Source organism: Petaurus breviceps, unplaced genomic scaffold (assembly GCF_028583685.1).
Source record: "Petaurus breviceps papuanus isolate PSGF00001 unplaced genomic scaffold, PetGlider_PUasm1.0 164, whole genome shotgun sequence".
Taxonomy (NCBI): Eukaryota; Metazoa; Chordata; class Mammalia; order Diprotodontia; family Petauridae; genus Petaurus; species Petaurus breviceps.
Genome location: NW_027185735.1, coordinates 11551993 through 11564717, shown reverse-complemented (window position 1 = coordinate 11564717; position 12725 = coordinate 11551993). Strand labels below are relative to the sequence as shown.

Here is a 12725-nt window from a genome sequence, read left to right as displayed (position 1 = left end):
GGTGCTGAGTATCTGAGCCTGGATTCGATCCCCAGGTCATCCCGACACTGGAGCCGGCGCTCTTACTTGCTGAGCCACCTGGCCGCCCCGACTTGCTGTTCTTTTAACATGACTCTCAATCTCCCATCTTTTGAGGAACGTTCTCCCTTTCAGTTTCTATTTGTTCCGTTCCTTCCCTGGTTTGATAATTCCTCCAAGTCTCACCTTCAGCAGGAGACCTTTCCGAACTCACTTAGCTGTTACCGCCTTCCCTTCCTGCACTGCCTCCGGCCCACTGGGTGCACGCCGCGCCGCGCCCGCATGTTTCTCCACAATTAGGAGGTGAACTCCTTGAAGGCAGAGATCATTTTTTGCTTTTCTTGACATCCCCAGAGTTTAGCACAGTTTCTGGCACATAATAGGCACTTAATAAATGCTTCCTGACTAACTGGCTCCTATGTGGTCACCCATCACTTGCATCAACTAAATTTTGTCTGGGAGTAAGAATTCCTACTTATCGCTCTGAGTTCAGAGGATAGAGAATATTATTATTATTTTTTTTTTAGGGCAATTGGGGTTACGTGACTTGCCCAAGGTCACATGGCTAGTTTTTGTGTTAAGTGTCTGAGGCCGGATTTGAACTCAGGTCCTCCTGACTCCAGGGCTGGTGTTCTATTCACTGCACCACCTAGCCACCCTAGATAGATGATATTCTTGCAAAGATAAATCTTTGCAAGATAAATGGATTCAATATATTTTTAGATGTGGCTAATGAGGGAAATTGTTTTGCTTGATTGCATATTTGTTAAGGATGGTTTCTTTGAAATTGGACAGTAGGTGGGAGGAATAGAAAATAAATGATATTCCATCACCCACTAGTCACCTGCCTTTAGGGTAAGAGGAGAAATTCCATTCTATCTTGCAAAGTCTCCTGCCTGGTCTGCTGTTTCCTCACCTGATTTGCCTAAGGTCCTTAGAGAACTCCACCCTGAGGCCTCTGCATCAAACCCCTAGGATGTTCATAACATACCTGAATTCATTCCTCACTGATGAACATTCTTCACTCAGCCACATCTTTCCCATCCTAGTAATTCCAAATCCCTCCCTCCTCCTTGGTGTATTGTTAATGTATTTTTGCTTAATGGGAAGATCTTTCCCATCCATTAATAGGCCCATGTGACCTGTGAGTCACATGGAAGGCTGAGACACATGAGTCTGTGGTGGAAGGAGCCTGTTGAATGGGTGAAGCAGAGCCCAGAGAAAGTTGGTCAGAGCAGTTAGAGCAGAGGGAGAGAGAGGAAGCAGGCATTGAGCCGTGAGAGAATATTTGTTTATGGGAAGGCCCTAGCAGAGGGAAGGCTTGGGGATGGTGGTGCCACACTGCATTGTTAGCATGTATAGATTTCTTTGTTTCTATGATGAAATTGGCTTTCTTGTGTTGGCATTCAGCATTCTGGTGTTTGATTAAATGTTTTGGTTCTGTCTTCCATGTGGAGAATCTGTTATATTTTGTGGTTCAGAATTATGCCACTATATTGGCATATAAAAGGTCATCATTTGAATTCCTTTCTTTGTCCTCCACTACCTTATCTTTTATTCTTTTTCCCCTCAATCCAACTTCTTCCTCCTCCTTTCCATATCCCATTTCTGAAATGATGCTCTACAGGTAACAAACTTGCTTTCATTTTAAATATTTTCCTTTTTCATTTCTTCAATCTGTCTCTCACTGAGGCTTGGCTCTCTCCCGATGAGATAGCTTCCTTGGTCAATCTTTCTTCTTCTAGTTTACTTTCACTTATTCCTCCCAACTCACCAGTTGAGGTGGGGAAGTTGGATTTTTCCTTGTTCCCCCATGACACTGTCCTGGACCACCATTGCTCAGTAATTTCTCTTTAGGTTCACTCAAACTGTACTGAGTAGAGCTCAACTGGTGTGCACAATGGGTAGAGCTCTGTGTCTACAATTGGGAAAAAACTGAGTTCAAACCTGGCCTCAGATATTTTCTAGCTATGTGACACTCAACACTTCATTTAACTTCTGTTTGTCTCAGTTCCCTCAACTATTAGAGATAATAATAGCACTTATCTCCTAGGGTTGTTGTAAGATCAGATGGCATATATATAAAAATCACTTAGCACAGTGCTGGACATATAGCAGCTACTACATAAATATTTACATTGCCTTTCCTTCCCCTTATCTACAACCCAATCAAAATTCCAGTAGCCTCCTAACTTCCAGGACACTCCCCTTCTTTCTTCAATGAATTCAGGGACTGGCTTAATTTTTCTCCCATCCCCAACTCCTGCCCTTAAACTAGGGTGCTTGAACATGCATACTGATACTCCCTCAAACACTCTTACCTCCTAATTCCCCAACCTAATTATTTCACATGGTTTACTCCTTTACCCCACCTCAGGCATAAGCAAAGATGATCATACCCTTTGGAGAAGGCCCAACATTTCCTTTTTTAGAGGGACCATTCAGAACTTTCAAGCTAACTTCATTTTTATCAGCTGCTCTGCTTAGTTTCAACTAAACCAATATCATACTGTTAGGCAGAGCACCCTTGGGTGCCACCTACTCCTCCCTTTTCAGCTTCCTTTTGTGTATTGTCTTCCACCATTAGCCTCATTGCTGATCCTTGAACAAGACCTACCATTTCCCCATTCCATGTATTTTTATTGGCTATTCCCTATGCCTGAAATTCTTTCCTTCTTTATCTCAGCCTCTTGGCTTCCCTGGTTTCCTTTAAATCCCAGCTAAAATCTTACCTTCTTTGAGATGCATTTCCTGGTTCCCCTAATGCCAAAGCTCTCCCTCTGTTAATTATGTCCAATTTTTTTCTGTATATAGTTTGAAAACCTAAAAAGAGTAATCAAGGAGAAAAGGGTGAACAGTGTCAAAGGCTGCAAAGAGCTTAAGATTAAGAATTGAAGAAAAAAGAACTGTATTTGGCAATTAAGAGACCTTCAACAAGGTGATGGCATTTTGCTCAAAAATCTTTGTATTTATTGAGGCTCATCCATTAGCAGCACAATGGAAAGATATTCATGCCTAACTGTAGACATTAACTTGCCTGCTTGAAAGATAGACCCAGTGACCCTGTCCTGTAAGGCAATCTCATTACACCCAGTTTTATCAGCAGTTAAGGTATTTGGACTACCTAGTGAGTAGATTGAAATCAGTGTTTACCTTAGTGGACACTAAGCAAAAGAAATCCCCTGCCAGTCATGTAGACTACCTGATCTAGACAATGGCTCAGAAAGTTATTTCAATCAAAAAAGATTGCATCTCAATAATTAGTTCAAGTGGATGGGAGAGAACAGAGCACAAAAGCAATACCTTTTATGCCTAATATTCTGACAGTAGAGATTCTTAGAATTCAGACCCACTCCACAGAGTCTAACAGTACTGCAAGCCAGACTGGGCCCTCTACAATTCCTGGATTGGTTAGAAAGGTCTACAATTTTTGACAAAGATTATGATTACCCCACAATCCTACAGTCCCAGCCGGATCACAGGTTGCAGATCTAGGACTATTTGACCAGTGACCAGTAACATGTTATCCCAAGGGAAACTAGTGAAATGATTACTTAGGAATCCAGGCGGCAATGCTAATATTGACTCATGTAATGTGTGCCTTGCATATAAGTGCATATTCATTACAGAATATGTGCATTGCTACATGTTTAAGCAGCTTGATTTATTTTTTTATTTATTTACTTGTAGCTACTTTTGTCTAAGCATACTCTTGCTGTTTGCATATAGTTTTACTGTTTTTGAATGGTTATTTTGTAGATATAGTTGCTATTGTTACTTTTACCTTACTGTTTTGTTATGTGGCTATGCATGTAATATTTTCCATATAATTGAAGTGTGTAGTCCTTGAAGCAGGCTGCCAAGTAATGCTTTGCATGTGCTCTATTTAGTGCATGTATTCCTTATATGTGGTGTGTGGTGTCCTGGAAGTCTTAGTGAAGCTTTAAGCTTCAACAGCAAATATATATATATATATATATATATATATATATACATATACATATATATATGTGTGTGTGTGTGTGTATATATATATATATATTAACAACTATATAGGCTTTGGGGTGGCTAGGTGGCACAGTGAATAGAGCACTGGCTCTGGTGTCAGGAAGACCTGAGTTCAAATCTGGCCTCAGACACTTAACACGTACTAGCCATGTGACCTTGGGCAAGTCACTTAACCCCAAATGCCCTGCCTCCCCCTCCCCCAGTCCAAAACGCAAAAAACCAACAAAAAAACTAACAAAAAAACCCCAAATATATAGGCTTGAATAGTTAAAAGCTGCTCTAAGACTGTTGGGACAACCCCTATATATTTGCTGTGGAGAATGGTTCTCTCAGGTGACACTGCCTGGGATGCAAGGCTTCAGCTTTGTTATACTATCAATATATATTTTGATGATGTGCTATATAATTCAAACATAGCAGCTAATTTTGCAATGGACTGAAAAACTCTGAAGGAATGAAACTGAGTTTCAAAGAGATTTCTCCATGGGTGGAGAAAAAAGTTCTGAAATCCTAACCGGGAATCCTGGAATTCATAGTACCCAAATGATAGTATTCTCTTTGATCTGACCCTCTAAGTTATAGGGACTGGTATGGGACAAGTGTGGAGCTAGTAGTAAAGCCAGGGGTGGACATCAGTAATTCTGGGAGTTTTTAAGTCATCTGTCTTACACAAGCAGAGAGAGAAAAAGAGTATCCTAGCAATAGCAGCGAGGGCATGGCAGTGAAGTCCAGTCCCTGCAGCCATCTTGAGGTGTGAGCTCTGGGACTCGGAGTCACAGGAAGATGCTGAATTTACTTACCCTTTTAAGAAATGAGTCAATGCTGCAAAAGGTTTTACATTCTTGAACTTTCTCTATCAGATACCTGATGCTTGGTACTTTTATGCCTTTTCCTGCTATTTCTTTAAGTCATTTCTATTTCCTGATTTTGTTTTACATGAAAAAAATCCATGGCCAATTATAATTGCTTTATACGGCATGTCTATATGTTTAATGTATCTTGGGAAAGGGCAAATGTCTAGTGGTTGGTGAGAAACACACATTATTTGACCAAGTTAGAAACTGAATCGCTGTCTAAAATGTTAGGGTTTGTCTTCACCTGAGGGTTCAGTGAACAGTGAGAGGATCTCATAGTGATATTTATTCAGGATCTTAACCTAGCATGTCCTAAAATCACAAAGACTGGTAGCCTATGACCAATTTGGTCTTCAGAACCTGATGTTTTAAGCCACAGCAGCCTCAAGCAAAGCTCCCTTCTCCTGGGCAAGGTCTGGAAAGAATTAGTTATTCCCTTCTCCTGTTAAAACAGTTAAAAAAAAAAAAAGAGCTAGTGCTCAACCAAACTTTGTCTCATAGCAACACCTACTGGTTATATTTATTTATAACAGCTATAGATATTTATATAGTGCTTTAAGATTTGCAAAGTGCTTTGCATTTTATCCTCACAGTGACTTTGTGAGGTAGGTACTATTATTATTCCCATTTTAAATATGAGGAAACCAAGGCATGTGGGTAAAGGTTACAGAAAGTGTCTGAGGTTGGATCTAAATTCAGTCCTAAGTCTAGGTCCAGCATTCTATCTATCTAGTTACTTAGATTCATGTTTCCTTCATCAAAAGAATGCTAGTTCTTGAGGACAGGGACTATTTTACATTTGTCTTTATATGTCCAGCATGTGCTTAATAAATATCTATTGATATACTATGAACTAGGCAATATTTAATCCAAAAGGGTTTTTTTTTTTAACACTGCTAGAACATATTTCTCCAGTTTCTCTCTTGAATCATGGTATTTTTAAAGCAAGGCTAACATTAAAGTCTATAGTTTTAAAGTATTCCATATATATTACAGTGCAAAAAAATAAAGATACTATACAAGTTAAATAAAACTAACACTGTAACTAAATACAAAATTAGATACTCCAAGCAAACTACAACAAAACACTGAAGTTAATTACTTGTTTAAAAAACATTCTCATTTGCTTAGTATAGATAATCATTCTTCACTCTTGTTTTCTAGATCTATTATTGAATTGTTAGGGTCAAATTCTCCTTTTGGACATCCTAAATAGCAGCTCAGATTAAAAGGGAAGAGTGGCCAAGAGCAAAAGATTTCTAACCAACATACTAAAATTTCCTACATATAAATGTAATTCTGCATTGACAGAAAACTTAATAGAATGTTACTCTTACCATCTTTAATCTTCATGACATTTATCTTTTTCCTTATTTTGAGCTATTTGGACATTTGTTACTCTTGTAAATATTTCTTAGAGAAAACCCTATTTACAATAAATAGATGATTATTCATATTCTAAAAGCGTGGGGGGAACAAAAAGCAGAAGTCAGTAAAGCATGAAAAACCCCATACAAATGACCATGATGAGAATGATTTGATGTATGCAGTATAAAATGCATGCTAAGAAAAACAGCAGACTGTACATTATTCAATTGCTTGAAGAAATTTACAGTACTGCTTTAAAATCTTCTAAGTGTGGAATTTACAACGAAGTTCAAATGATTGAAATGCAAAATAAGGAGCAGCTATATTTTTAATAGCATTATGAACAACTTTATAGCTTCTTTCAGAAATATATTAGTATGTAAGTGTTGTTTTGTACTTTTCTCAAATAAAATCATTTTATGTACATAAACTCTCATTTTAAAAATCAATAACCTTACTGAGTGTTTTGAATTTCTGTATACAACAGACTTGGCATCCCTTTTGCCACACTAAAAATCCATAAAAATGAATCAGTGTTCTTCTATTCATGACCTGTGTCTAACTTGCAAATTCTACCCTTTAGAAGCAGTAATTTAAAAAGATACAAGTCCTTATATGGTTTTGTTCAGTCTTTTCATAGATTACAAATGAACTTCTGAAGTAAACACTACTATTAATGTGTTTGTTTTTATTACTTTAGGTCTAATTTTAACTGCAGAGAAGGTAAAGATCTCTTAAAGATTTGACTAACGTCTTCTAAGCTTGTTATTCCCGGAAGGTCTTGTAACAGCAAATACTGAAGGTTCCTGTAAACACAGAATAAGAAAAGAACATTATTATAGGCTCATCCTGAATATTTATTCTTATACAAATAATAATTGTTTGGAATGGTATATTGGTTTTGAGAAAATGATATTCAGAACGCAAATCTGTGGTTTTCTGGATTTTTAATGTTACTAAAAGACCTGCCTGTAGAAAATGAATGATTTTCCAATTAATCTAACAGATTTTTTTTACTTAAATGAAATTTAACAAGAGAAGTAACATATTCATGGTCATTTAAAATCTCAACACTTCTGTTGAGATAATTTCTCTTGTCAAATGAATACAAATAGAATACCAGCTCTCTGAGGGCAGGGAATATTTCCTTTTTGTCTTTGTATCTACAGAACCTATTAGTTAATGTCAGTTGAACTGGACTTGGTAGAATTTCTTGTGCATTATATGACAATTTCAACGACTCCTTTGCACAGAAAATATGTAAACAGAATCTTAACCCAGAAAATAATAAATTATATACATTCTGGCAGGAATTCAGATTTTCTTATTTTTAACATGGAGCCTTAGCTAATGTTAAGAACAACCCAATATCTTTATTGATTGTTATCAACTTCATAAAACTCAGTACTTTTAAATAGCACTTTGTTTGATACTGAGATTATTGGGAGATCCATTTCATAATCATAGGTATTAATCAGAGGTTCTGTATTATTGAATTATAATATTTCTTTACTGTACAGCTATGAATTTTATAAATTTCAGTCTAAAATGCCTAATTCCTCTGTATTTTAAAGAGACAGAGAACATATTTTAAATAATCATTTATCTGAAAATGCTGTATATTAGTGGAGTCTGCTGTTAAATTATATATTTCTCAAAATGATAAAGAACCCACAAAACAAATCCACTTTGGCAAAGTGGAAAGAGCAATGAATCTCGAGTCAGAGAACCAAAGGTCTCTACTCATCAACAGAAGTACTGTCACTTACCACTTATGTGACGACATTTCTGGTTCTAGTTTCCTCATTTGTAAAATGTGAAGGTTTGGCTAGACGATCTGTAAGTTTTCTTCTTCTAGCTATAAATCCAATGACCCCATTCTTCTCATCAATGGTATTTAATTTTGACCATTTTATTCATTATCAAACTACATTTATCCTTGCAATTTTATGTGACAACCTACCTCAGATCATGCAATGCAATAATGCCCTTTTCTGTGACATTCCCACAGGAAATTATTTCCATCTGTAACACGCTTTTCTGTAAATTTTTTAATTGACTCAGCCTCTGCAAACACTCATCTTCAATATAATGACATTTGCACAGCTTTATTTCTTCCACATGTTCTAGACCCTCTGAAAAAAAGAATACAATAAGTATAAACTATCCGGAAACCTGATGAAAGGCAAATTGCCATTCTGCTCCCACATTATGAGTATAAGAAATGTCAATACACTGAAGCTGTGTGGATCAAGTTATCCTAACTTCTTAATTTCTACAGTCTTCACTGTTTCCAAATGGTTTAAGTTTGGCAGAGATGCCAAAGACTTTGATGTTTAAGTGGATATACCACAGGACAAAGGCATGTAAAGAGGTAAGGTAACATTCTGTAATTCTGTTAAAAATTAAATAACAAATAAAAGGAAAAATAAATTATAGTACATCAACAATAAATTATAGTACATCATCTATAAACAAAGTCAGATACTGGCAAATCTGAAAAATTTCCAACCACTTCTGATAAAATCATGTAGTGATTACCCAGGTAGTCAAATCCAATGTTCATGATACAAGAGTCAGTGGCATCAATTGCTTTTATCCTGTATTTGTTTAAAGGGCCAGTAGGAAGATTATTGTAGTCCTTCTGCCATTTTTCTTGACCATGGTATTGTACCAAAGCTCCACAACGCAAGAGCCATTCAGATGCTGCCCTGTCTGGACCAACAGCCTTTATTCGTTCATAATCTACTCTGTTAAAAGTGGGAAACCAAAAAGATTAATTCTTCCTATGATTATTTATGATTTCATTATATTTTAAATCTAAAAATAACATAATAGTAAAAAAATTTAAATATTGCTAAGCAAAGAAAGTGATGTTCAAGAAATGGGCATGATACTTATCTGGTAACTTCCTGTGTTTTCATTTTTCAAGCGAATTGTACTGTGTAGTATATTGCTAAAGGGGAATATAACTTTTTATCATATAACAAAAAATAAATCTAGTGACAGAGATGATTAGATTTTTTTTTTTTTGCTTTTTGGAGAGGGGAGGCAGGGCAATTGGGGTTAAGTGACTTGCCCAAGATCACACAGGCTAGTAAGTATTAATTTCTGAGGCCACATTTGAACTCAGGTCCTCCTGACTCCAGGGCTGCTGTACTACTCACTGCGCCACCTAGCCGCCCCAGATTTGATTTTTAAAAAAATCTAAAACACCTCTTCTAACTTCATTCAGGAATTTTTCAAGATGCACATGATACTTTTTCCTCTTCCATATTTTGGTAACAGTAACTTTAAAAAATCGGATACTAACAAAAAAAAATGATCAGTTTCATCAGTCTCTGAACTCTTATCTGTTAAGCACCTCACCTGTTAACTCTGGAAATTACTATTTTGCTTTTATTCTCTTCAAAAGTGACTACAGCTTTATAGCATTCTTTAAACTACAGTGGAAAATTCTTATTCAAGAAATAGTACTTTTGGGAATTCATTCAGCTGCCACAATGCCTGTGATTATTCAGTTAAAGTAACTTACTTGTTAAACACTGCATTCAACCACCCCCAGAAGTGTCTGTTTTGACAGAAGCATGGAAATTTCTTTAAGCTTTGTAATGGCTGTGCAAATTTTCCAAATAGCATCGTGAGATCTGGCCACACAAAAAAAGTACTCCTATTAGTTCACCTGCCAGTTATCAGTCACATATGTACAATAAACTATATTGCATGCTTATTTTAGTACTTTAATAATTTTCTAATTTCATCAACATGGCTATTCTCTCCAACAATACAGATACAAACCCCTGCATGACTCAGTAGATAGTTTTCAAAAGTAGTAGAAAAAAAATCATTTCTTGGTAGACAGACTTCTGGGAATAAGTATCCCTGAAGTTGTCTAGTCTGATCTCTTGGTGACAGATAGACAATCTCATCCGGCCTGTACTCAAAGCCTTTCCAGCGTAGTAGGACTTGACAGAGCTCATTCTCCACTTGTATAACCTTTAACAAACTTTTGTTCCTTTGGATAAAGGGACAAACTCTCTTCTTCTTGGACAAATGAAAAAAAAAGACATAAAAACTATCACAAACTATACAAAATGACAAGAACAAGGTTATAAAAGGAAGCACAGGATCAGCAGGCTATATAAAGCAAGATACAGCAAAAGGATAAAAGGGAGATACAGTCATTAGAGGAAGGGCTATAACATCTCTCACCAGTAAAGTAGGGACACCTGCAACATCTACCTTGCAGGGGTGTGGTGAAGGAAGGCTCTGATTGGTCACTGGTGAAATGCTTGACAAACCTCAGAAAAGGACATTTTTTATTATTATTGCTATTGTTAATATGAGTCTCCTTTCTGGGCCACGATTCCACTTATATAATGGGGAAACTGGCCTAGATCTCTCTAAGGTGGGTACGACTGTCAACTCTCCCGGTCTGACCCAATAACCCGTTAATGTCCGCACAGAGAAGGTACAAACAGCGGCCCAACCACAGCGTGGCCTCTCCAAAAGCCACAAAGCAAGACTGTTCATGCGCACTGCGAAGACTGGCGGGGAAGGGAGGGCCAAGGGGGGACGGACGCTTGCTGAGGCCGGGGCGTGCCAGGGGGCTTCCTTGGCCGCGGCATTGTCTTTTTTTTTTTTTCCCTTAAAAGCTCCCACCTCCCGTGTCTTTCTTTTTTTCTCCCTACTTTTATTGGGAAGGTCAAGGGCTAACGTCAGTCCGTCAAGTCTTTCGTGCTACGGTTGGTAAAAGATAAACACAAGGCCCGGGGGTCGTCACTTACAAGATCAGAGGGAGCTTCCTTTCCTCCTACTGCGCCTGCGTCAATCTCGGCTGTCCATTGGCAAACGGGGACAGACTTCTAGAGGGAGGTGGGGAGGTGCAGCCTGATTGGCCAGAGAACAGTGTATACACAAAATTGATAGGGGTAGGTAACCACCCACTCCGGGTCCTGAGGAAAGGCTTTCATGTGGAAGGTACTCAGGGGGTGCAAAAGAGGAAGATGAAATGGAAGGGCATGCCAGACGTGGGGGACCACCCCCGGTGCAAAAGGCCAGAGACCAAAACGGAGTTCCTGAGAAAAGTTTCTAAGGAGTGCATGAAAAAAAGGAAAGTGTAACGAAACTTAAAGCCCATTTGGGACCATGTTTTGAAGGGCTTTAAATGCCAGACAATGGGGATTGTGTTGGACTTGTATACAGAGGGTACTGGGGTCGCAGATGTCATCTCGGGCATGCCGCTTTTTTTTTTCCTCCGGGGCCTAGGCTAGTAATTTGTAAAAGAAGAGGTCAGAATCAGTGTTGTAGATGAAAGGAAACCTCCATGTCTAGAAACTACCACTGTCATGATTTTAAGCAAACGTATAATGTTTTGTATGGTTAGGGAGTAAAAGACAGAAAATATGTATTTTTGTTGCTTATTTGTTTTTCAGTCATGTCCTATTCTTCCAGACCCCTTTTGGGATTTTCTTGGCAACAATACTTGGAGTGATTTTCCATTTCCTTCTCTATCTCATTTTACAGATGAAGAAACTGAGGCAAACAAGGTTAAGTGACTTGCTTAGGGTCACATAGCTATTAAGTCTCTGAGGCTGGATTTGAATTCAGGTCTTCCTGACTGCAGGCCTCAGGGCTCTATCCACCTAGCTGCTCCTGAAGTGTATATACACACATTAATTTACATATATGTGTGTGTACATAATATACATAACACACACAAATAAATATATGTACAACCACTCAAGTGTTTGAATAATTTTTAACAATAACATTATCATTATCCACTAATGAAGTATTTATTAAGCACCTATTATGTTCCAGACAGTATGCTAAATATTATTCCTACTACTTCCTAACTTTCAGTAACAAAATTATGCTGCTTCTGAAAGTTGAAATCAATATATTTAGAAGAAAAATAGTGACCTTTATTTTGCTTACTTTCCACAGGTTATTTTGTCTATTCTAGACAAATATGTGACTGAACTATCCAAAGAACATCAATAGTTTAACCATCATGCCTCTTTTTTTTCATCCTTCCTTTAAAGTCATGCTAATCTCTCAGGCTTAGCAGAATTTCTACCTTTCTCATGCCTTTCCAGATAACTGCCATTGATGAGCTCCTCTGCACTCTAATAGCAGTTAATAGAACAAAATAAATATTTGTCATGTGTTATATGCTCTCTGTGTGACTCTCTTCTTCCTAACTATTAGTCCTGGGTTCAGATCCTAGAATGACCATTTGTAAGATGTGTATCTTTTTTTTTTTTTTTTGCTTTTTGGAAGGGAGAAGGTAGGGCAATTGGAGTTAAGTGACTTGTCCAAGGTCCCATGGCTAGTTTTTGTGTTAAGTGTCTGAGACTGAATTTGAATTCATGTCCTCCTTATTCCAGGGCTGGCGCTCCATTTACTGTGCCACCTAGCCGCCCCTGAGATGTGTATCTTGAGACAAAAACTTCCACTTGACTGTGCCTCAGT

At 37.7% G+C, this 12725-nt stretch overlaps 1 protein-coding gene across 2 annotated transcripts; it reads right to left on the bottom strand.

Annotated features, from left to right (window-relative positions):
• Positions 1–6558: 6558 nt before the first annotated feature.
• DMAC2L (distal membrane arm assembly component 2 like) lies at positions 6559–11158 on the bottom strand. Of its 2 annotated transcripts, XM_069082326.1 has the most exons (6): positions 11036–11061; positions 10461–10549; positions 9784–9895; positions 8790–8998; positions 8212–8383; positions 6559–7054 (listed from the first exon to the last, which is right to left on the bottom strand). In XM_069082326.1, exons 3-6 carry the CDS (start codon positions 9885–9887, stop codon positions 6940–6942), a joined length of 600 nt encoding a protein of 199 aa, XP_068938427.1. In that variant the 5' UTR covers positions 9888–9895; positions 10461–10549; positions 11036–11061; the 3' UTR covers positions 6559–6939. The 2 variants fall into 2 exon arrangements, with proteins under 2 accessions (XP_068938427.1, XP_068938426.1); XM_069082325.1 differs by lacking the exon at positions 10461–10549 and having other exon boundaries at positions 11036–11158.
• Between the last annotated feature and the right edge of the window lie 1567 nt (positions 11159–12725).